We start from the raw sequence: 23,595 nt of genomic DNA, 5'->3' as shown, positions 1-23,595 counted from the left end.
CACAGACTGTAGGAAGAGGCAAACCGTCTTGAACAATATTTTTCCCCAGGAAGCGACTCCAAGAACACAGAAGACTCGAAGGTGAGTGACGTACCTTGTAGTCTGTAGTCCAGTGGACGATACCTTCCGCCTGTGGTGTGCCCCCCCTTGGCCGAGTTGTCTTCTCTTAGATAATGAATATGTAGTAGGGACTTCCCCTTTTGCTTTTCGGCAGCTCTCAGCCAATAGATTTCGAGTTCCCTATATGACGTCAATAGAGTTCCAAGCTATTTTTACATCTATGCTGACTGAAACTTGCAGTGGTAAGACAGCAATAACAGTGACAGAACGAATTGATTATTTTACCACATCAAAGATGAAACTGGACAAAGGAGATTTGGACAACACAGTTGTTGAAGATGGTGAAGCGGCAGTAATCTTGAAATCAGACAGCCCAACAGTGACAGCGAAAAACAAAGGTAAATGTCACAGTTCTAATATATATCCGTGTAGCCGTGGGGGCCATGTTGTTTATCACATGCAGACAGCAGATGACACAGTTTTTCTCTTCGTGTCAAACTGTGTCTGGTGAAGAATTTACACGTAATTTTCTAATTACTGTCTGTAATGTCTTGCGAATATTATTGATGACGACATGGGCAGCTTTAGACAGCCGGTTTGAGCAATTTTATGTTGTGCACAAATTGTTGATTTCACAGTTTCTCAACAAAACCTCGTCCAAATTCCATGTCGCATGGTTGCCACTGCGGTAATCTCAGATTGCGTAGTTTTCTGATTTTCTAATACTATATATTTAATATAATTGATTCGTTTACAGAAATTGAGTGTGAGAACATCGGTTTTTATCTGGTATTGATTAGTCTACGTTCACTGATTGGTTTATTTTACGTGGGTTTAGCTATAGAAAAGACACTGTAATTTTGGTCTGTAGCAGGTGAGGACAAATTGTAAGTTGTTGTTTGTGTAAAAATGCTACTTGCTAGTCTTGTAATTGTTAGTGATATCATATGGGTGTTCTGAAATCCTACATTGCAGGGTCGGTTTGCATGACCATTTTAATTTGCATTGATTTATCTGCATTTGGTTCACAATTGTAGGGAAAGAAAAATAGACATGTAGGCCTATATATGCTACTACACATAGTACTGTACTTTTTCATGGAACATTTTTTTACCGCAAAATTCTGATGGTTTTAGAGGAGTAAGCATAGAATTAGATATTTATTGGTTTCTAATAATTCTATAAAATCTGTATAGTGTATGTGAAACCTAAGGATGGGAAAGCTTAGAAGATTCGAAATAAAAATTAATGCGTGACAATTAAGACCATCGTTTTAGTTTTTACAGTAAGACAGACAAAACTTTGTCAAAAGGTATTTCCTGTTGTCATTGTCACCAATTTGAGCAAGTAATACTAAGAGGTTGTTAAAACTTCTTTCATTGTTCTAATCATCATCATTTACTACTAATACAAGTGAATTTTGATTTGGCCTCGATCAAGGTCAAATGTAGGGCTGTTGATTATGTTTACATAACGTGTTGTCTTTGTTGAGGTTGTTGACAGTGCAATATCACTGTTCAACTTTGTTTTAAATGCTTCTTCGAATTGAGGTGGTATAGAATTTTTGCTTGGTGCTGAGCACTCCTTATTCAGTCAAGCTAAACACTAATTAACTTGTGAAAGAAACAGAGATGTACAAAGAATCACAATTAAGCTGAAACATGTACATATATAGTAGATAAATATATGTATAAAGGTGTAAGTCTTCTTTCCTTGTTCTGTTGATCACAAATATGGATAAAGGTGTAACTCTTCTTTCCTTGTTCTGTTGATCACAAATATATGGATAAAGGTGTAACACAGTTCACAAACACAGTGACACACACACACACACACACACATACATGTATGGATGTATGTGAGGGTGGGGGTATGGATATGTGTGGTTTAGGTTGTATGTGTATTGATGTGTACTTTTATGTGTCCATATGTTCTGAGAGTGTGTTTTTATGTGATGTTATTTCGTACACAGAAAAATGTCTGTTTGTTGCATTCAGATTATAAAGTGGAATTGAATTGAATTGAACACACACACAAACACACAGAGGGACAGTTAATGCATAAAAATGGTGTGGTTTTGAAATATCAATTAGGACAATATGCGTGTCAGAAATACGGCTTGTGACAGGATACAAATCATAGCTCTAGTTAGCATTCCATTACAACTGAAGGAACGTTGTTGACACAGTACAAACTTGCTAAACCCCAGCCTGTGAGCTTCAGGAAACTGGGATTCCCCTTTTTCCAGCAAGCCAGGAGGAAGTATCCGGTGATTGGTTGTTGGCCAACCAATCAGAGAGCTTCAAATACAGGGCAGCCACTAGTGAGATAAAAATAGAACACACATTAAAAACAAGGTACAGACGAAGTTTCTGAAGACCCCCTTTCTTTTATAAATACAGGGGGTAGGTTTTCTTGGGGGAAAAACAGGATGTGATGAAAAAGAATAACATTATGTTAGATTATTTATTAGATGCAGATACTATGCACTGAAGCAGAAGGTAAAAATGAAGTTAGCTGACTGATTCCAGTAGATTGTAGTTGTATTTGTGAAGGAAGTTTATTCTCCTGTGCACAGACAAACACACACACATACACATGCATACATACGTGCATACATACATACATACATACACACCATTGATTTGAACTCTCTCTGTGTCTGTCAGTCCCTTCATTTCTGTCTATGTCCCCCTCATCTCCCTTTTTGACACACACACACACACACACACACACACACACACACACACACACACACACACACACACACACACTTTTCAACATTTACATTCATGTAGACACATGTTGTAACTATTTTCCTCTCTTGTAAATTCTTGCCCAATACTTATCTACATTTCTTTTCATCAGCAGTAACGGACAAGGCATCCAACAGGACGCAGCTTCCGAACGGCTGTAGAAAGATGACAGGCCAAGAGAAAAGCCAGCAGAATGGAGGCGTTACCGTGGAAACCAAGCAGCGTGTCCCGGTGGAAGATTCGGAGGAGGACGACAGCGCCAAAGAAAATGGCGGAGAAGATTTGGACGTCTTGACTAACTCACTGAGGGGCTGTAGCATTCAGGAAAGCGCAAAGCTAGGAATTGGTGAGTTGACTTCATAAAATCCATTCATAGAGTATGTTGGACACCCCCCCCCCCCCCACCACCCCCAGAGATAAGCTTGTTGTAAGATGTTATTATACAACAGTGGCTATCTGAGATGTTTACAGCAAATCCTTTTTCTGTGAGCAACTTCAGAGATACATTGACAAAATTTAGTTCACTACATTTTATGTGCTCATCAACAGTAGTAGAACACCAAAGTGGGGGAAATAAACCATAACCCAACCTATTTTGCAGCATCAGAGCTCAGTTTTGCACCAGCACAGAAAACGCTGACTTAAATTTGATGATTATATATCTGTTGATTTTATTTACAGAAAGCAATAAGAGAATATAATTTGTTTCCTTGTGTTTGTGTAAATGAATAACCAAAATAGTGAGGTTGTGTGAATAAATAACCAAAATAGTGGGGTTGTGTAAATAAATAATCAAAATAGTTGGGTTGTGTGAATAAATAACCAAAATAGTGGGGTTGTGTAAATAAATAACCAAAATAGTGGGGTTGTGTGAAAATGTGTGTCTAACACAGTAGATGTATACAAATGGGTCACAAGTGTCCTTGTCTTGGTTTCACCGACACTTCAGCTCACAGAAGAGACGTCTTTCACAACGGTGAAGACCCCCAGCTGTTTTGGTTTCTTTCCTTACCAAGAAATTGTTTGTGGGTTGATAACATTCAGGTCATTGCTTTCAGTAGTACACAGTTGAACATTCTTTCATCATACATGATACAGGGTTGTGAAACCTGTTTTTCCCTTCCAAAAAACTATGGGAAAAAAAGAGAAAATATACAGCAGCTCTACCATGGCTTCCATTTTCCATGAATTTGTGGAGTTCAGCGAAAATGGAAAAAAAATGTAATATAGAAATGAGCTCAGATTTGTCTCGGAGACTCAGACTGCATCAATTTGGCTGTAATTGTTTCCAAAACTGTCCGAACACCAGTGACAGCCTTTAAAAAACCCCACCTATTACAAGTGTACCCCCCCCAAAAAAAAAAAAAAAAAATTTTTTTTTTTTTTTAATTATAATTTAATTTTGCTTTTCCCCCCCTGGTGCAAGCCCTGTACACTGCACATTGTTTTGATCACATCCTCATTGATGAGATGTAAAAAGGTTACACATATGGTTTATCATGTTGTTCTTCAACAGAGGACCAGCTTGCACAGCTGGCAGTGGAGGACAAGGAGGAAGAGGATGATGATGACGACGACAACACTCAGTACAACAGTCTCCAGTCCCAGTCCTCTGTCATCGCCATCGACCCTCCCAGTCTTCCGCATGAGGAGGAAGAGGAGAAGGGGGAGGCGGCGGAAGACCTGGCACCGCGCGGACCCACCGCGGGCAAACCGGTCAGCTTCCGCCCCGACAACAACAACTACAACCACATCGCCAGCAAGGCCTATGGCTCACACAACATGGATCGTTTCTACGCCCAGGCCACATTCTCCCCCAACCAGCACCCCCAGGCCGCTGGCTTCTCCCAGAACGACTTCATGCAGAATGGACTCTCCCAGCCTGCCTTCTACAACATGGGGCAAGTGACGAATGGCGGGGTGGGCCAGATGTACACGAGCGGCAAGCGAGGTATGGACGACGACGATGAGAACGCCTTCAAGTACACCAGGCCTGTGGAGGACGTCGGCTACAGCCCCACAGCTAACTTCATCAACGATCTCAACGGAGGGATGAAGAAACCCTCCATCATCAATCAGTCTCAGCGCCATGGCTGCGGTGGGCAGGTGAGGGATCTGATTGGCTTGTGTTCCAGTTAGCATGTATTCTACAGTGGAACCCGGCCCCTGTTAAGACCTCAAAAAGTCTGACAATATTAGGTCTTAACAAGTAAGGCGAAAATACAACATTTAGTCAAGCTCAGTCCAACTCACAGAATGAAACTGAACGCATTGCATTTTTTCCGCAAGACCGCACACTGGTAGCATCGTCTGTTCACCGCTCGTGGCAAAGGCAGTGAAATTAACAATCCAGAAAAGCGCGGTAGCGGTTGCGCTGAGAAGGATAGCACGCTTTTCTATATGTATCTCTATTCTTTTTAACTCTCTGAACGTGTTTTTAATCCAAACATATCATATCTATATGTTTTTGGAATCGGGAACGGACAAGGAATAAGATGAAATTGTTTTTAAATCGATTTCGGAAATTTAATTTTAAAGGTCCTTGTCTACATTTTTATACCGAAATCGCCATTTGACCATTAAAATGCAGTCTATTATCTACAAATATCAACAATACACCCCCTTTCGATCAGTAAAGACGAAGCCAATGTAGCCGTTTGAAATTTCATTGTAGTATGCCAGCGCAGTACTCATAGTAGGATATCCTTATTTGGAAAATGCCAAGCGCAAAACTCCTCTCAAATCCTGTGCATTTCGTGCGTTTAAAAAAAAGCGTGGACAGCGCTCCAGTGTCAAACTGTTGCTGCACTTGTTTGGGCGTGGCTATAAGCATAGTGACATGAATTTGATTGGTCAGTATTTTTAGGCAAAGCACATGTTCTCAGCAAACAGAAAACAAAATATTGGAAGCGTGAGCCACGCTACCCAAAAATAAAATCTTTTTGTACATTTTTTTTTCTATAACTTTTTTCCCCATGGTTCATTCATCATTTGACATAATTTAGTATCGAAATCTAACCATAAAATTATTGAAAAAAAGCAAAAGTGTAGACGACCCCCTTTAATCATAATTTTTATATTTTTAATTTTCAGAGGTTGTTTTTAATCCGAATATAACATATTTATATGTTTTTGAAATCAGAAAATGATAAAGAATACGAATACGAGAACTCAGTATCATGGACATTGCGCTTTGTAAGGCACTATTGCTGATTACACCACCTCACTTAGGTGTGTATAATTGTTCAAATGCGAATGTTTCTAGAGAAGGTTTGAGAGTAATCATGTTTTGATTTGAGGGCAGTTGTATATTCCAAGAAAGAAACAGATATATATATATGAACTATGGCAGAGCGATATAATCATCCTATGGTGTTATGGGCCCCAGAACATTTCAGGCACGGTGTTCATACGCCACAATTACAGACCTGTTTACACTACACATTGAGCGTAGTAAACTACGATTTTGGTCCCCAAACTACGCAACTACGCATGTTTGTCTTATACTACGCAAACGTTTCGTTTCGACTACACATTTTGACATTTTGAATACGCAAAAACGCGAGCGAGTTCCGATCCATAATTTGTACTAACCGGTTGTGTACTGCGTGCAAAACATGCCCGGCGCCCGCGAGAGTAGCGTAGTCAGTTGGTCTTGCTGCTGTTATTACAACTATCGCGGGCGTTTCAGCACATACTTTTCTGAACGCGGTCACTTCCTAGCTCATTCTTTCTGGAGGGAAAAAAAATGGCTACAGCGACGAACACGGATTCAGAAGACTTTGGCGATCAACCGCCACGGAGCAAAAAAAAGAAGCTTGGTCAAACTCCCAGCAAGGCTTTTCTGCCAAAGTACTATGAGGAGCATCCATGCCTAGTTTCGTGGAGAAAAGGGAAGCATTTTGCCCACTGCACTGTGTGCAACACGGCTTTTTCAGAGAAGCACAGTGGGCTTTACGACCGTGTAACCGCCACAAGAAAAGCACTTCTCATGAGGAATTCGAGAAATCCCAACCAAAGCAGTTTTGTGAAGAAACCCGTGCCAGGGAAAGAAGACCAAGACAAGCTCACTTTTGAGAGATCGGTAACCAGAGCAGAGGCAATGACCTGCCATATTATTATTATTGCCGACGCAAACCTGTTCTGTTTATATGCAAATTTGCCTTCATGTTGATACACATACTCCCAGTCCCTACTTTTTGTGACTTGATGTTCTCAGATTGTCACAGGTCTTGAATAGGGGGTCCCACTGTATATGAACTGCATACCCCTCAACATAGCTTTTTTTAACAAATGCATGGGTGAAACTGGTCAAATAAAGAATACCTTATTTTGAAAATCTGTAAAAAAAATGGGTTTTTTTGGGGGTTTTTTGCCGGCGATCCGTATTTGTTTCCCTGAGCGCGCGAATTATCGGACTACAGCTTGGCATTTGTTATCATTGTTTACTGTGCAAATTTGTGTGTTTGAGATACCAGGAAAGGCCTACTTTTACCCTTAAAAAGCCTGATTTTTTGTTTTCTTCCGGGGGGCTTCGCCCTCCTGGGCCCCCTAAGAGGGCGTTGCCCCTGCACCCCACCAGGGCGTGGGCGGCCCCTGGACCCCGGCCTCATTTTCCTTATTTTTAATTCTGATCAGTTTCACCCATGCAAATGTTCCAAACTAGTTAATAATTTTTTTCTTAACAAATAAACTTAATGCTTGGCTTGTATTTTTGTGGGGAGTATTGTTCACATTGTAATAGTTTTGTTTGGAGTGTTGAGTGTTTGTTTTAGTACGGTATAAGTAACTGTTCTGTTTTGCGGTTTGGGTTGATCAAATTGAAATACTACACATTCACCTGCCAAACTACACATTTGCCTTATTTTCACACCCAAAACTACACATGGTGCATTTCAGGGGTAGGCAGGTCTGCAATTATCGCCTGACACTGCATGGCAATTGTCCTTGTTTTTATAAGGACGGTAACATTTTGAGTCTTGAGTCTTGCACTCAACAGTTTAACCCTGGTACAAAGGGACCGGGAAATAGCTCAGTGGCTAGTTGTCACTGTCCGCGTGGGTTTGATCCTTGAGTTCGGCGAGGGATTTATTTCCCAGAATCAACTTTGTGCGGACTCTCCTCAGTGTCCGAACACCTCCCTGTGTGCACACATGCGCATGATAAAGAACCCAAGTTCACAGCAAAAGTCTCAAGGCTTGGGAACATGAATTCACACTTGCACTTGCAGAAAAAAGAAAGAAAAAAAGGGTAGCGCCGTACTGAATGGCAGCTTGCTTTCCCCAGTGAAAATTCCAACCCAAATTTTCATGAGGGTGACATCTCGTGGCTATATAAAATCTTAGCCTTAAGCTAGGATTCCATTCTTACGGCTGCGGTGTGGCTCCGGCGACGGCAGCGGCGACGGCAATTTGAAAAACATTGATGAAAGAAGGGATGACCCCGTTCACACGGGTGCGGTACGGCAACGGGCCGGCGTGCGTGCGTTTTTTCAAGAAAGCTCCATGTGGCTTTCTGGACTGCCGTCGCCGGACGCCGTCTGGTATTTTGTGGGCGTGTCTCTTTTCCCGCGTTTTTCTCAGAGCCTTTCCGAGCACAAAGAGACGAAAATACTGCTGAAACCTTTCACCATCGAGTTGCAGTTCTTGAACAAGATGGTGATGGGTTCCATACTGCCGTCTTTTCTCCAAAATGGCATGCACCCACCAGCGATGTCGTCTCTTTTGGCGTTTTTTCATTCGGCGGTACGCTAATAATATAAACATAAATTGTTCTTCATTATGAATGACAGTTTGCATGAGACGAGACCAATGTGGAGCCATGGCGGCATTGGCGGGAAGAGAACATATCCGGACGACGTCGCCGTTATATACGGTTCACGACGATGCGTTTTTCTCGCCAGAGCCGGATGCCGTTGCCGGAGCCGCACCGCAGCCGTAAGAATGGAATCCTAGCTTTATCCTGGAAAAAAGGGTAGCGCCGTACTGTATGGCAGCTTGCTTTCCCCAGTGAAAACCAAACCCAAATTTCCATGAGGGTGACATCTCCGGACAATATAAAATCGTATCCTTATCTTGGTTAAATCAAAAAAGGTTAAAAGTGGTTGTGTGACATGTGTCTGCTATCATGGTTACAGATGGTGGATAACTCGCCAGAGATACTCCCGCCTTCAGCGGAACCGTTCAAACACCTGCAGGCCCAGATCTCCCTGACGGACGTGGACAGAATGCTGGACTTGATCGAGTCCCAGGATCAGCTGGTTTCACACGGCTACCAGCCCCACCTTGACTTTGGGGTACAGGTCAGTGCAGTCGCTTAACAGAACATGTTGGTTGTGGTGGTAGTGTGTGGGTGTGTGTGTGTGTGTGTGTGTGTGTGTGTGTGTGTGTGTGTGTGTGTATGTGTGTGTGTGTGTGTGTGTGTGTAAGATGCATCTGAACATATCAAGACTAACCTGCACAGGTCAGTGCAGTCCGTTAACAGAAGATATTTGTGGATTGATGTTGGTGTGTGTGTGTGTGTGTGTGTGTGTGTGTGTGTGTGTGTGTGTGTAAGATGCATCCGGACATATCAAGACTAATCTCAGTATGTAAATATCATATTGTCCTGGAATTTTAGCAGAAAAAAAAGGGTAGCACCGTCTACTGTATGGCAGCTCACTGTCCCCAGTGAGAAAGCAGCCAAATGTCCACGAGGGTAACCTCACAGATCTATATGAAACCTAATCCTTATCCTTATACTTACATGTATCCTTATTCTTGTCTTTACAGATGACTCAGACGGAGAAGGTGGGGACGACGGCACGCAAAGACTACGACCCCGGCTACTCCAGCGAGAACAGCCCGCACAGCGACAACATGGTGTCGCCCGGCAGCAGCCCCAAGTCCACCTTCTCCCCAGGCAGACCCCCCTCCAACATGTCGCACGACAGCGGCATCGCCAGTCCCTTCTCCAACGGGATCCCCAGTCCCCCCGAAGATTATAGGTCAGTTTCCAAACTGGGAGGTGAAATAGAAGATTAATTTGTCTTGAAAACTGAGGGAGATATAGTTGGGAGTTATATTTCAGTCAAATTTAGTGGCTAATTGTTATAGAAGTGTGTCTCTGTCTGTGCAGTCAGGATCAGATTATATTCTTTGTCAAATCCTGCACAGTTTCTTTTACTAGCAGTTCTTTACATACTGATGCGCTCTGGTTATCACAGTGCTTCTGATAGTTTTCTTGCATTGTCACAGCAATGTGTAAAGGCTATTATTATTGTGATAGTCACTCACACATTGTGCGTGATACTATCATGATGATATTACATGTACACAATGTACTTGTGTATGTGTTGACATACTGACTATTAGTTAAAGCTCAGAGATTGCTAGGCGTGTTCAAGCAGTAATGACTCGGGCTGTGTTGTAAAGGTGTGTTTATACAGGGGAGTGAAGACATGCCATCAGGGCCTTGAACACATAATAATAAGGCTTGTATCTTCTCTCCACAGCCAGGGTCGTAACTTGGTTCCCACAGCAGATGAGTACAGTCCGTACAGCATGGCCGACAGTTCCCAGTCGGCTGTCTACAGGAGTCCCTATAGCAACGCTATGAGCCCCTATAGCAACGCCGTGAGCCCCCATAGCAACGCCATGAGCCCCCATAGCAACGCCATGAGCCCCCATAGCAATGCCATGAGTCCCCATAGCAACGCCATGAGCCCCTATAGCAACACCATGAGTCCGCCCAGCACCATCAACACGGATGACCTCTCCATGACCTCGGCCCACTCCCCCGTAGCGGCAACCGTCCTCTGCAACGGTGACTTTTTGGCGGGCCGCAAGGACGAGCTGCTTGACGCGCTGGACGTCGTGGCCAAGGACATGAAGGCCATGTGCAAGAATAAAGCCTCCACCCTCGCCCCCTCCCACAAGATCAACAACGTGGCTCCCATCATGAGCACTGCCCCGGTGTCTGTGTCCACTCCCAACGTGCCATTGTCGGTGGTGGCCCAGCAGAAGAATGACCGGCCTGCCAAGCTGCCCATCCCCCCTCTAGCCAAGCAGCAGCAGCCGCAGCAGTCCATGATGCCGGTGATGGTGGTTCCCACGACGGCGAACGGTCACGCTATGACGACGCACACCCCGGTCACGTCCTCCCAGCCTGTGCTCCTCATGCCACAGGGACAGACTCCTGTGAGTAGTGTGTGTGTGTCACTGTGTGTGTGTGAGTGTCACTGTGTGTGTGTGTCACTGTGTGTGTGTGTGTCACTGTGTGTGTGTGTGAGTGTCACTGTGTGTGTATGTGTGTGTCACTGTGTGTGTGTGTCACTGTGTGTGTGTGTGTGTGTGTGTGTGTGTGTGTGTCACTGTGTGTGTGTGTGTGTGTGTGTCACTGTGTGTGTGTGTGTGTCACTGTGTGTGTGTGTGTGTCAGTGTCACTGTGTGTGTGTCTCACTGTGTGTGTCTTACTGTGTGTGTGTCACTGTATGTGTGTGTGTCACTGTGTGTGTGTCACTGTGTGTGTGTGTCACTGTGTGTGTGTGTCACTGTGTGTGTGTCACTGTGTGTGTGTCACTGTGTGTGTCTGTGTGTGTGTGTGTGTGTGTGTGTCACTGTGTGTGTGTGTCACTGTGTGTGTGTGTCACTGTGTGTGTGTCACTGTGTGTGTCACTGAGTGTGTGTGTGTGTCACTGTGTGTGTGTGTGTGTGTGTGTGTCACTGTATGTGTGTGTGTGTCACTGTGTGTGTGTCACTGTGTGTGTGTGTCACTGTGTGTGTGTGTCACTGTGTGTGTGTGTCACTGTGTGTGTGTGTGTGTGTCACTGTGTGTGTATATCACTGTGTGTCACTGTGCATGTGTGTCACTGTGTGTGTGTGTGTCACTGTGTGTGTGTGTGTGTCACTGTGTGTGTGTCACTGTGTGTGTCACTGTGTGTGTGTCACTGTGTGTGTGTGTGTGTCACTGTTTGTGTGTGTGTGTGACTGTGTGTGTGTGCGTGTGTGTGTGTGTCACTGTGTGTGTGTCACTGTGTGTGTGTGTCACTGTGTGTGTGTGTGTCACTGTGTGTGTGTGTGTCACTGTGTGTGTCACTGTGTGTGTGTGTCACTGTGTGTGTGTGTGTCACTGTGTGTGTGTCACTGTGTGTGTGTCACTGTGTGTGTGTGTCACTGTGTGTGTGTCACTGTGTGTGTGTGTCACTGTGCATGTGTGTCACTGTGTGGGTCACTGGTTGTGTGTGTGTGTGTGTCACTGTGTGTGTGTGTGTCACTGTGCGTGTGTGTGTGTGTGTGTGGGTCACTGGTTGTGTGTGTGTGTGTATGTTTGTGTGTGGTTGTGTGTGTGTGTGTGTTGTTGTGTGTGTCTGTGTCTTTGTCTGTGTGTGTGGTTGTGTGTGCATTGTTGTGTGTGTGTGTCTGTGTGTGTATTGTTGTGTGTATTGTGTGTGTGTGTTGTGTGGTGTGTGCGAGTGCATGTGTGTGTTGGTGTGTGTGTGTTGTGTCTGTGTATAGGATATGTTTGGTGAAACAGGTTCTCTTGTTGGATTGAGTTCCGTTTGTGACCAGCTGTTGTTACACTTTCGGTTTCAGCGTAGCATACTTCATTGTAGCAGAAATTGCTACACTGTTGTGTTACGCCAAGTAAAACATTGCTACACTCGAAAAACCAATAATATTAACAAGCATGCAACAGTGTTAAACTTTATATGATCGTAGCAAATTAACCACTTTAAGTTTTCCTAAATTGTAAATGCCGAAACTTTGCAGGAAGCAGGTAGAAACGGAAACAGATATGGGTCACAGGTAGCATTATGTACAACCAGCATTTTCAAAAATATATATTTTGCATTTATATTGTTTCTCGAGTGGGTGATATTGGGTTTCCTGTGCGGCAAAAAGGTTAAACTTAAAGCATATTGACGTCGTCATGGAATTTTGGCGCAAATAATTTTAGACAGCTTTTCATCAGAAGGCCAAAATTGGTTATTTTTATTATGAAATAGTGTTTCTATTTGTACCTGGAATGGATAGAAAGATAAAATAATGTTCAATCATGTATTGTCCATCGTATTTTTAGAGAATATTGCTCATTAAGAATGATTTACTTAGTCTAAAGCGCAAAAACATCAAAATCGCCAAGAATCGAGTCACGCCAAAATTCCAGGATGATGACGATATGTAATGTTGTCAGCACTGAAGTCGGCATTTTCCATTGTAGAGTAACATGCTCCTGACAGCATCACCTGGTCATACAATTTACCATTGTAGAGTAACATGCTCCTGACAGCATCACCTGGTCATACAATTTACCATTGTAGAGTAACATGCCCCTGACAGCATCACCTGGTCATACAATTTACCATTGTAGAGTAACATGCCCCTGACAGCATCACCTGGTCATACAATTTACCATTGTAGAGTAACATGCTCCTGACAGCATCACCTGGTCATACAATTTACCATTGTAGAGTAACATGCCCCTGACAGCATCACCTGGTCATACAATTTACCATTGTAGAGTAACATGCCCCTGACAGCATCACCTGGTCATACAATTTACCATTGTAGAGTAACATGCTCCTGACAGCATCACCTGGTCATACAATTTACCATTGTAGAGTAACATGCCCCTGACAACATCGCCTGGACGGTTTCAGCTGATCGTGGTGCTCAACTCCACGTCGGCCCCCCCACATCAAGCAAACAAGAAGAGGCAGCCCGTTCCCATCCAACCTCGCCCCGGTCCCGCCATCGCACCTGCCCCCAGCATGTCTGCGGGCGCAAACAACCGCACTGTGCCCAAGCCGGAGCCCAGCGTTCCCAGTCCCAGACCTCAGGGGTCAGTCATGGCTGTGCCCGCCGGTCAGAAGGGAGTGCGGCCTACCCCCTGCCCACTGCCTGCTGCTGCTCAGTCCACGCCGGGAAAGAAAAGTAAGTGGAGTAGATTGTGTAGTTTTGATGAGGGGGGGGCTAGATACAGCAGTACCTTCATCTTCTCTTTGAGCCTGCCAAAAATCAGGTTTCTAAAGATAATGATTCTGTGAAAATCAGGTCTTTAGAGAGCAAGATTGTGTGAAAATCAGGTCTTTAGAGAACAAGATTGTGTGAAAATCAGGTCTTTAGAGAACAAGATTGTGTGAAAATCAGGTCTTTAGAGAACAAGATTGTGTGAAAATCAGGTCTTTAGAGAACAAGATTGTGTGAAAATCAGGTCTTTAGAGAACAAGATTGTGTGAAAATCAGGTCTTTAGAGAACAAGATTGTGTGAAAATCAAGTCTTCAGAGAACAAGATTCTGTGAAAATCAAGTCTTTGGAGAACAAGATTCTGTGAAAATCAGGTCTTTAGAGAACAAGATTCTTTGAAAATCAGGTCTTTATAGAACAAGATTGTGTGATCAGGTCTTTAGAGAACAAGATTGTGTGAAAATCAGGTCTTTAGAGAACAAGATTGTGTGAAAATCAGGTCTTTAGAGAACAAGATTGTGTGAAAATCAAGTCTTTAGAGAGCAAGATTGTGTGAAAATCAGGTCTTTAGAGAACAAGATTGTGTGATCAGGTCTTTAGAGAACAAGATTGTGTGAAAATCAGGTCTTTAGAGAAAAAGATTGTGTGAAAATCAAGTCTTTAGAGAGCAAGATTCTGTAAAAATCAGGTCTTTAGAGAACAAGAGTGTGTGAAAATCAGGTCTTTAGAGAACAAGTCTAGATTGTGTGAAAATCAGGTCTTTAGAGAACAAGATTGTGTGAAAATCAGGTCTTTAGAGAACAAGATTGTGTGAAAATCAGGTCTTTAGAGAACAAGATTGTGTGAAAATCAGGTCTTTAGAGAACAAGATTGTGTGAAAATCAGGTCTTCAGAGAACAAGATTCTGTGAAAATCAAGTCTTTGGAGAACAAGATTCTGTGAAAATCAGGTCTTTAGAGAACAAGATTCTTTGAAAATCAGGTCTTTAGAGAACAAGATTGTGTGATCAGGTCTTTAGAGAACAAGATTGTGTGAAAATCAGGTCTTTAGAGAACAAGATTGTGTGAAAATCAGGTCTTTAGAGAACAAGATTGTGTGAAAATCAAGTCTTTAGAGAGCAAGATTGTGTGAAAATCAGGTCTTTAGAGAACAAGATTGTGTGAAAATCAGGTCTTTAGAGAACAAGATTGTGTGAAAATCAGGTCTTTAGAGAACAAGATTGTGTGAAAATCAAGTCTTTAGAGAGCAAGATTCTGTTAAAATCAGGTCTTTAGAGAACAAGATTGTGTGAAAATCAGGTCTTTAGAGAACAAGATTGTGTGAAAATCAGGTCTTTAGAGAACAAGATTGTGTGAAAATCAAGTCTTTAGAGAGCAAGATTGTGTGAAAATCAGGTCTTTAGAGAACAAGATTGTGTGATCAGGTCTTTAGAGAACAAGACTGTGTGAAAATCAGGTCTTTAGAGAACAAGATTGTGTGAAAATCAAGTCTTTAAAGAGCAAGATTGTGTGAAAATCAGGTCTTTAGAGAACTAGATTCTTAAAGTGGAGGTCTCATCTGAGAAAATTGGGTTTTAAAAAGGAGGTTAATTTACAGAGGACAGAAAATCTGCACCAGTAATGTCTGCAAGGGGGGGTTTAGGAGGATCTTAGAAGGAGTGTTCCAGGTTTTTTTTTCTTCTTCAGGAGTCCTTTTTATTGTCATTCTCATGATTCTAATTAATGAACAGCAGGAACAAAAAGAAAAACCCCAAACAGGATCTTTCTTCCTTTTCTCATTAAATTTTTTTTTTAGCAGGATGTGATGAATGACACATAGTTTCAGATCAGGGAAGTAGCAAACAGATAGCGAGACGGCTGAGGTAGAGGGGCTTTAAGTAGCACGGCTAGACAGGTTAAACCGCAGTCAACTCCTGATAGGCAAGCATGCTGTTCATCACGAGGGGTACAGTACTTCCTGGTCACCATAAACACTTGATAAGAAGGAAGAACTTTAAGTATGGCTGTGCAGTTATTCTCACTACTTGATAGAGACAAGACACTTGGACTGAACTTGAAGTACACACTTTTTGTGTGATTGAAAATAAAGAGAAGGAAGAACAGCTTGACACACTTATTGTGTTGAGTTTAATACTTGAACTGAATTTAAAGAAGACACTTTTTGTGTGGATTGATAATAAAGAGAAGGAAGAACAGCTTGACACACTTATTGTGTTGAGTTTAATACTTGAACTGAATTTAAAGAAGACACTTTTTGTGTGGATTGATAATAAAGAGAAGGAAGAACAGCTAGACACACTTATTGTGTTGAGTTTAATACTTGAACTGAATTTAAAGTAGACACTTTTTGTGTGGATTGAAAATAAAGAGAAGGAAGAACAGCTAGACACACTTATTGTGTTGAGTTTAATACTTGAACTGAATTTAAAGAAGATACTTTTTGTGTGGATTGATGATAAAGAGAAGGAAGAACAGCTAGACACACTTATTGTGTTGAGTTTAATACTTGAACTGAATTTAAAGTAGACACTTTTTGTGTGGATTGATAATAAAGAGAAGGAAGAACATCTAGTCACTTATTGTGTTTGTGTTAAATCCGTGGACTGGACTTGTACTGCAAATTGTTTTTGATTCAAGAAAGAACATAGTAGTAAGAACAGTGAGCAATCCTTATTGTGATTGTGTTAAATACGTGGACTGGACTTGTACTGAAATTTGTTTTTGATTCAAAAAAATAAAAATAAAGAGAAGTAAGAACAGTGAGACATTGTGTTAAATATGTGAACTGAACTTATACTGCAAATTGTTTTTGATTCAAGAAAGAATAATACAGATAAACAAAGAAGGCAAGACATGCTTTTTGTGTTTGTGGTAAAAACTTGGATTATATTCACTTACTTTGGCGCCCAGTGGAGCATAGGCCATTGATAACACTTCTCCCTTCAACTTGACTGGGACTTGAACTTTTTCTTAACAAACACAAAATGAGAGAAAAAGGTGAGTTTTGACCCCAGTGTTTGTGGTGTGCAGGTCGTAACCCTGCGCAACCGACGATGTTGACCATAGCGCGTCGTTTGGTGGCAAGCATGAAAACAGGCGATCTGTCCTTCCAAGATGCTGAAGGGGACACGTAAGTGTGTTAGTTGGTGTGTGTGTGTGTGTGTGTGTGTGTGTCAGTGTGTGTGTGTCTATCATTGTGTGTGTGTGTCTGTGTGCAAGTATGTGTGTGTGTGTTTCTGATTTTTCTGTTTGCTTTTAAGTAACACACACACACAAAACATTGTACTTGCATAATTTAGTGTGTTGGCGTGCCTGTGTGTGAGTGTTCATCTGTGCAGGCAGACATGCGTATGTGCCTGCTTGTGTTTCTGCAAACGCAAAAGATCTCCTGTCTTTGGCTGACCTTCAGTCTTGAAGGGGGATTAAAATGTAAGAATGTGTCACTTCGTCAGTGTGATGACAGCTGTCAGCGTCTGTCATGTTTTCTGCTCGGGTTGTCACAGTGTGCACAGATGACGAATTAGTTTGTAAAGTTTAGTGTCTGTTTGGTTAATTGAAGACACTGACAAGCAGAGCTGTCAGAATTATATACAGTGGAACCCCTCTCTAAGACCCCCCTCTCTAAGGACTACCCCGCCACAACGACCCTTTTTTTTTTAACCGATGTGTTTCCTTATATAGTTGTCACCAGTGTAGCGACCACCCCGCTGTAACGTCTAAGGACCGAACTAACAGCTTGTGCAACGACATTGTCAGACAAAGCCAAGACTCTCAGTCAGCGTAACCCATCACTGACAAAAGGCACTAAACGCTAGAGAGGGGTTCCACTGTACAAGAATTTTTTTTTATACAGCATAAAACTGAGATTCTTTTTTACTGTTCCTTTTTGAGGTGTGTGTGTGTGTGTGTGCGTGCATATGCAAATGTGTGTATGTGTTTGTGTGTGTGTGTGTTCAAATGTGTATGTCTGTGTGTGTGCGTACATGTGCAAATGTGTCTGTGCGTGTGCGTACATGTGCAAATGTGTGTGTGTGTGTGTGACAATGTTGATGTTTATGCTGCAGGTACCTTCTTGTGTCTGTGTGCAAAGCTGACTGCAACATGGTGCAGGCCCTGCTGGAGAGGATGTCCCGAGAAAACCTGCAGCCATTGATCAACACTCAGAACAACATGAGACAGGTACGTTGATTGCTATTTTACTGTGTCACGTTGTATTGCAAGATATCGTGGCAAAAGAATTAAACACGGAGACCACCCCGTAAAATGAGAAAGGAAAGAAACTTGAATCGGTCCCGCATAGCCAGATAGGTAGATGGGTTGTTAAAACCAACAACCAGTTAGATATAGTGTATCAGTTTGTGTCCCTGGAGAGGATGTCTTAACACCAACAACCAGTTAAATATAGTGTATCAGTTTGTGTCCCTGGAGAGGATGTCTTGCAAAGACCTGCGGCCCTTCATTAACACGAACAACAACATTTGACAGGTAACTTTATCTCTGTGATAATGTGTCTATTTGTGTTCCTGGGGAGAATATCTCACAAAGATCTTCAGCTTTTGATCAACACAGAAAACAACATGATCAGATGCGTTTAGTGCTGTTTCAATGTGTCACCATTTTTGTGTTTGCTGTATGTGTCTTTTTCTTGTGGATGGCCTTTACACTTGGAGTCGCTGTGCTGTATGTGTGACTCTCTCAGTCTTTGTCTGAACCAAACATTCTGGTATTTTACCGTTTTATGTCGTTAATGCCTGATTGTACCCGAAACAAAATCATTAACCAGTCAATCCAATCATTTTTATTGCATTTTGCTTGTGAACTTGTCATTTTGAATTATGAATATTTGTATTTTAATTTCAGACACCCCTGTATCTGGCTGTCAGCTCCAACGCGCCAGAGATGGTGGAGCTTCTGATCAGATATAACGCTGACGTCAACGTCTTTGCTGAGGTGAGTGTCGCTTCCGTCTTTGTTTGTTTTGTGAAGTTGAAGGGGGTAGGGTGTGTAGGGCATGGAAGGGATTGTTATTAAGTGGGTACCATGATGAACATGGAAGAGATTTATACTGTTCAGTTGTGTGATGTTGTTGTTTTTGTGGCAGAGAATTCTCTGGTTTCAATTTGTTGAAGTATTGAATGGAAGGAATTAGCTTTTGCAAACTTTAGGCCTTTTATGCTAAAATCACGACTTACAGGAAAGTCACTGAAACAGAAAAATGGAGGTTCTTTTACATGTGGTTACATTTTCTTTACAATGCTCTGGTCTCGAGGAAAGAAGTTGAGTGGTAAACCGAAGCCCTGTGGTAAACAGAATATGTCACTCAAGAGATGCAAGAAGCAGATGCCAATATTCAAATGGAGTCAAACATTGTATCATTTTGTCTTTGATGAAGCATTTCCAAAAGTACACTTTCTTGCATTTTGATTACTAATGATGCGCTTGTTATGACTCCACCAGCACACGATGGCGGACGGCAGAACGAAGGAGATCAAAGCAGCGCTGCACTGCGCAGCGTCACACGGAGAAGAGTACCTGGCTACGCTGCAAGCACTTCTCGCCGCCAGAGAACTCAATATTGACCAAGTCAACTCTGATGGTGAGTGGGAGATAGCATGCTGCTGTCTTGTTTAAGAGCCGCTTGTTGTAACACTCAGGATAAATATTACTCAACAGCCTTCCATACAACCAGTTAAGTCAACTCTGATGGTGAGTGGGAGATAGCATGCTGCTGTCTTGTTTAAGAGCCGCTTGTTGTAACACTCAGGATAAATATTACTCAAGAGCCTTCCATACAACCAGTGGATGTTACAGTGGAACCAATCTTCAAATTTCCACATTAGAAAAAAATGAAAAAAATCAGATCTTATCTTATGTGTTTTTAAAAGGTAATGAACAAAATAGATAAATGTACTTAATTAAGCATGTATGCAAGTTTGTGATAACACAAATGCACACATGCACGCACACCCACTTACCCACCACACCACACACACACAAATATACACACACACACATTTGTGCACACACACACGCCCACATGACTCATGTACGCACGCACTCGCACACGCATACTCACCCACACACCTCTTTGAATATATAAGCCTCTTCAGTGAGACACTAAACAGCTGACAAATATCTTTATCAGAGTTTACTCATAACACTCAACACTGTATGTCACTGTGTGTGCAGGCCACACTGCACTGCACTGCGCTATCCTTGAACACGGCAAGCCTGGCAGTGAGGGGGGCGTGATCAACAACCTGCCAATCATCCAGGCCCTCATCAAGCATGGGGCTGACCCCAACGCACAGGTAAAGATTGCTGGTGACTTTTGGGTTTTGATTGTTGTTCTACAGATGTTTGTTGGTGTGTGTGTCGGTGTGTGTGGGGGGGGTAGTATGAGTGTCTGTGGGCATGCGTGTAGTGTATGTGTGTGTGTGTTGAAAGTGTGTGTTTACTTTAAGAGGTGTGTGTGGGGGGGTAGTATGTGTGTCTGTGTGCGTGTAGTGTATGTGTGTGTGTGTGTTGAAAGTGTGTGTTTACTTCAAGAGGTGTGTGTGGGGGGTAGTATGAGTGTCTGTGGGCGTGCGTGTAGTGTATGTGTGTGTGTGTGTTGAAAGTGTGTGTTTACTTCAAGAGGTGTTTGTATGCACACACACATGCACAAATACAGACATAGTAGGCCCTTTATATTTGTAAATGCTAAAACATTGACCAGTATACAAAATCAAAAGCAGTTCAAATTCCTAAAAGTTTGATTTCTGAAATCTGAATCGATCAATAAACATTTTTGCCATTTATTATATGAATGCGAGAAACACTTTCTGCCTTTGGTTTGACAGTTACTTCAGTTGTCTTAAAGTTAATTTTCCGTGTATTTTCAGGGCAAGAAGAGCGGCAAGACAGCCCTGATGTACGCCTTGGAGTCTCGAGACATCAGCCTGATCGAGAACATCGTGGCTCTCATCGATCCGGCTCGCCTGCGTACCTACCTCAAATCACAGGCGTTTGACGGCAGCACGTGTCTGCGCATCAATGAAAATATCCAGCGCGGATTGGACGAAGCTAGTCGCCAGCGGTTAAACGCTTGCTTGAAAATTAACGGCAGGAGAGACAACTCTGCTTCCTAAAATATTGTAAAGAGACAGACTTTTGTTATGAAGAAAGACATGTACAGTAGCCACGTAAGGCAAGGATAGCATTCAGGGGAGAGCGGCTGACAGGAGGAAAAGGAGAAATGATCTTGTGTGTATTAGTGACAGGCGAAGTGATTCGTATCATGAGATTACGACAAAACACATGTACAAGACAGACAGGATCGGAGAGAGACAGAAAAAGATGTCCTTTTTTGTGAAATGAAGAAAAGACTTGCATGGGAGGGACACAGAGCAAGGGAGAGAATCAGAGTCATGTGGACGATGGGCTGAATTATCTGTTCTTGGATCAAGTTCAGCGAGTCTCCATTTTGTGCAGACACTGGATTGTTTTCTGCTCAGTTAGCGGCTGATTGTCAGATTGATAGGTTTTGATGTGTTCCTCTCTCTGTTGTGCTGATGTCACATCTTTTTCCTGTGATTTTTGTGAACGTCTTTGTGGTGTTCATTCAACTTTGCTTCTGTTTGTGATGCTCAAATGTAGCAGGCCTGTGTTAGTATTGAAACGAAAACTAGCTGTTAGTGGCATACATTTATGAGATTGTGTTATAAGGTACTCTGAAGTCGGGGTTTGTTTATGAGCTATATGTGACTTTTCAAACGATTGTAGATATTTCTCGACAGGTTTACACACACTACGTAAGCATTCATTTTACAGGCATCTTTCTGCTTCCATTTTACATTTGCTTGCATTGAATTTCTTCTCTGACTCTGAAGAGTTGTACATTTTCATGGGTGGACAAAATGTGTGTGCGTTTTTTCTTTCTTTGTCTTTTGCGTTCATGGGCTGTGACTCCCAGGTACTCTGTTGGCATGAATAGGGTGTTAAGGTCGTTTTTTCCACCAGCCATTTGGGCAGTCATACTCTGATTCGAGAAGATGCATGCTGGGTGTTTTCGTGTTTCTAATACCCACCGAACTTGACATGGATCACAGTCTTTTTTGTGTGTACATGTACTTAAACTTGTGCTTGCATGTACACACGAAGGGGGAAAAGGCACTACCAGCCGGTCTGCACATGAGACTTGAGAGATGGAAAAAAAATAATTTCACATCCTTAACCCAACTGACGCGGCTGGGATTCGAATCCGGAATCTTTCACGTGGAAAGATGACGTCCTATCTACCAGGCTATGTGCCCGTCTTAGTGTATTTTCATGCAGCAGAAAAATCTTTTTGTATATTTTCATTTAAGACTCATCATTGTTCACCATTTTCATGCTATGTGTAAGTGAACAATATTGATATTTTCATGACTCATTTTTCAAATGTTTGCATTTGATCAGATTTCACTATGGATGTTCATGTTTGCAGAAATATTCTTGTGTCGTATTGCTGTGTACAGCATTGTCAGTATTTAAAACTTTTTGTACTTGATTTGGTTCGGGGCAGTTTAAGCCTCTGCTTAATTGTACTGCCTTTTAGGATTTAAACTATTCGGTAGCAATAAAACAAAATCGTTATTAAAAAAAAAGTAAAATGAATACTGATTCTCGTCTGTCGAGAGACAAAGGAAATGGACTGAAGAAGGAAAATTAGGTCCAAAGAAATCAAAAATCAAAATATCTAAAGGCCACATTTTTTTTCAGTTCACTGATGGGTGCAAAACATCAACACACAAACTTGAAAATTGAATGATTTTAAAGGCATATTAACTCGATGAATATACACGCTAATTGCTTTACCAACAGCTGGAGACATGCTAAATTAAGTTCCCTGCAAAATATTGTGGTCTAGGACCCCTTCAATGTTGAGATATGTTAATTTTCATTTTGATCTGGATCGTCCTATTTATAGATTTGCCAACAGAGGTAGCGTTGACGCAAGGGAAATAACTCCGCGTCTTTGTTGACATCCTCACCTTTTCAGAGGCTAGAACAAGCTGTAATGCATGTATATGGTCCGCGCATTGCGACATATCGTCATTATATGGCCTTATGATGCATTTGACATCGATTGTGGGCAAACTACACTTTGTAAACACGGGAGCGCGTACATATGCCTTTAAGAAAACTGAATCTCGGTGAATCTTTTAACATTTTTGTTTGAATATGAAGGTTTTTAGTTTGTTTCGACTCGGATGACAAGTGTAGACAGATCAAAAAGGTTTAGATAAAAAAAAAGTAAATTGATGTAGTGGAATCTGTTTTGACATAATAATGTATATATATTTGTAGTTCCTTTCAAGATTAGTTTGTAAATGAATGTGTTGTATTACTGGCTCAGCTAATCAAAATAACCCATGTATGCATTGTTGTCATCTGTTGCGTTTTTTTTACACTTTTTGTGTTTCTCCTACTGGACCAATCTATATATTTTTATGATAAAAGTAACGACAAACCCAGCTTGGCTGCTATTGTGAATAATTGTTACAGACCCATTTTTCTCTTCACCTTTTTTTGCAACTTTAATTTGTTTTGACTAGCTTGTTTGCTTTGTTTTAAGTTTTCTTCATGGGTATTTCTGTTAATTTTGCAGCTTATTGGTTGACTTGTTTTGTGATTTGTCAGATAAGTTTTCTTTGTGTCTTGATTAACAAGTATGTGTAGCTCTGTGATCGAATAATGAAATGACTCGTTTACGTTTGTCTCATATTTTTATTTGTGTGTGTGTGTGTGTGTGTGTGTGTGTGTGTGTGTGTGTGTGTGTGTAAAAGAACATGTAAATGATGTTTTATAAG

At 41.9% G+C, this 23,595-nt stretch overlaps 1 protein-coding gene across 4 annotated transcripts; it reads left to right on the top strand.

Moving 5' to 3' along the window:
- The first annotated feature begins 264 nt into the window (after positions 1–264).
- On the top strand, positions 265–22,389 carry LOC138974172 (uncharacterized). 4 transcript variants are annotated; one of them, XM_070346875.1, is made up of 13 exons: positions 265–458; positions 2,932–3,162; positions 4,333–4,922; positions 8,953–9,117; positions 9,587–9,801; positions 10,309–10,993; positions 13,456–13,729; positions 16,793–16,892; positions 17,827–17,941; positions 18,623–18,712; positions 19,220–19,358; positions 19,952–20,073; positions 20,647–22,389. In XM_070346875.1, exons 1-13 carry the CDS (start codon positions 281–283, stop codon positions 20,890–20,892), a joined length of 3,150 nt encoding a protein of 1,049 aa, XP_070202976.1. In that variant the 5' UTR covers positions 265–280; the 3' UTR covers positions 20,893–22,389. The 4 variants fall into 4 exon arrangements, with proteins under 4 accessions (XP_070202976.1, XP_070202975.1, XP_070202977.1 ...); XM_070346874.1 differs by having other exon boundaries at positions 2,929–3,162; XM_070346876.1 differs by lacking the exon at positions 265–458 and adding an exon at positions 2,463–2,561 and having other exon boundaries at positions 2,929–3,162.
- Positions 22,390–23,595: the final 1,206 nt, after the last annotated feature.

The sequence above is a fragment of the Littorina saxatilis genome, linkage group LG8 (genome assembly GCF_037325665.1).
Source record: "Littorina saxatilis isolate snail1 linkage group LG8, US_GU_Lsax_2.0, whole genome shotgun sequence".
Classification (NCBI taxonomy): Eukaryota; Metazoa; Mollusca; class Gastropoda; order Littorinimorpha; family Littorinidae; genus Littorina; species Littorina saxatilis.
Note: the sequence above shows the minus strand (reverse complement) of the source record. Positions and strands in the feature narration are given on the sequence as shown.

Excerpts from the sequence above, each read along its gene's own strand:
- LOC138974172 (XM_070346874.1), top strand. The coding sequence starts at position 281 with ATGCTGACTGAAACTTGCAGTGGTAAGACAGCAATAACAGTGACAGAA. Across the intron at positions 9,118-9,586 it reads ACCTTGACTTTGGGGTACAG|ATGACTCAGACGGAGAAGGT; the intron begins GTCAGTGCAGTC and ends TTGTCTTTACAG. Across the intron at positions 18,713-19,219 it reads ACGTCAACGTCTTTGCTGAG|CACACGATGGCGGACGGCAG; the intron begins GTGAGTGTCGCT and ends TGACTCCACCAG.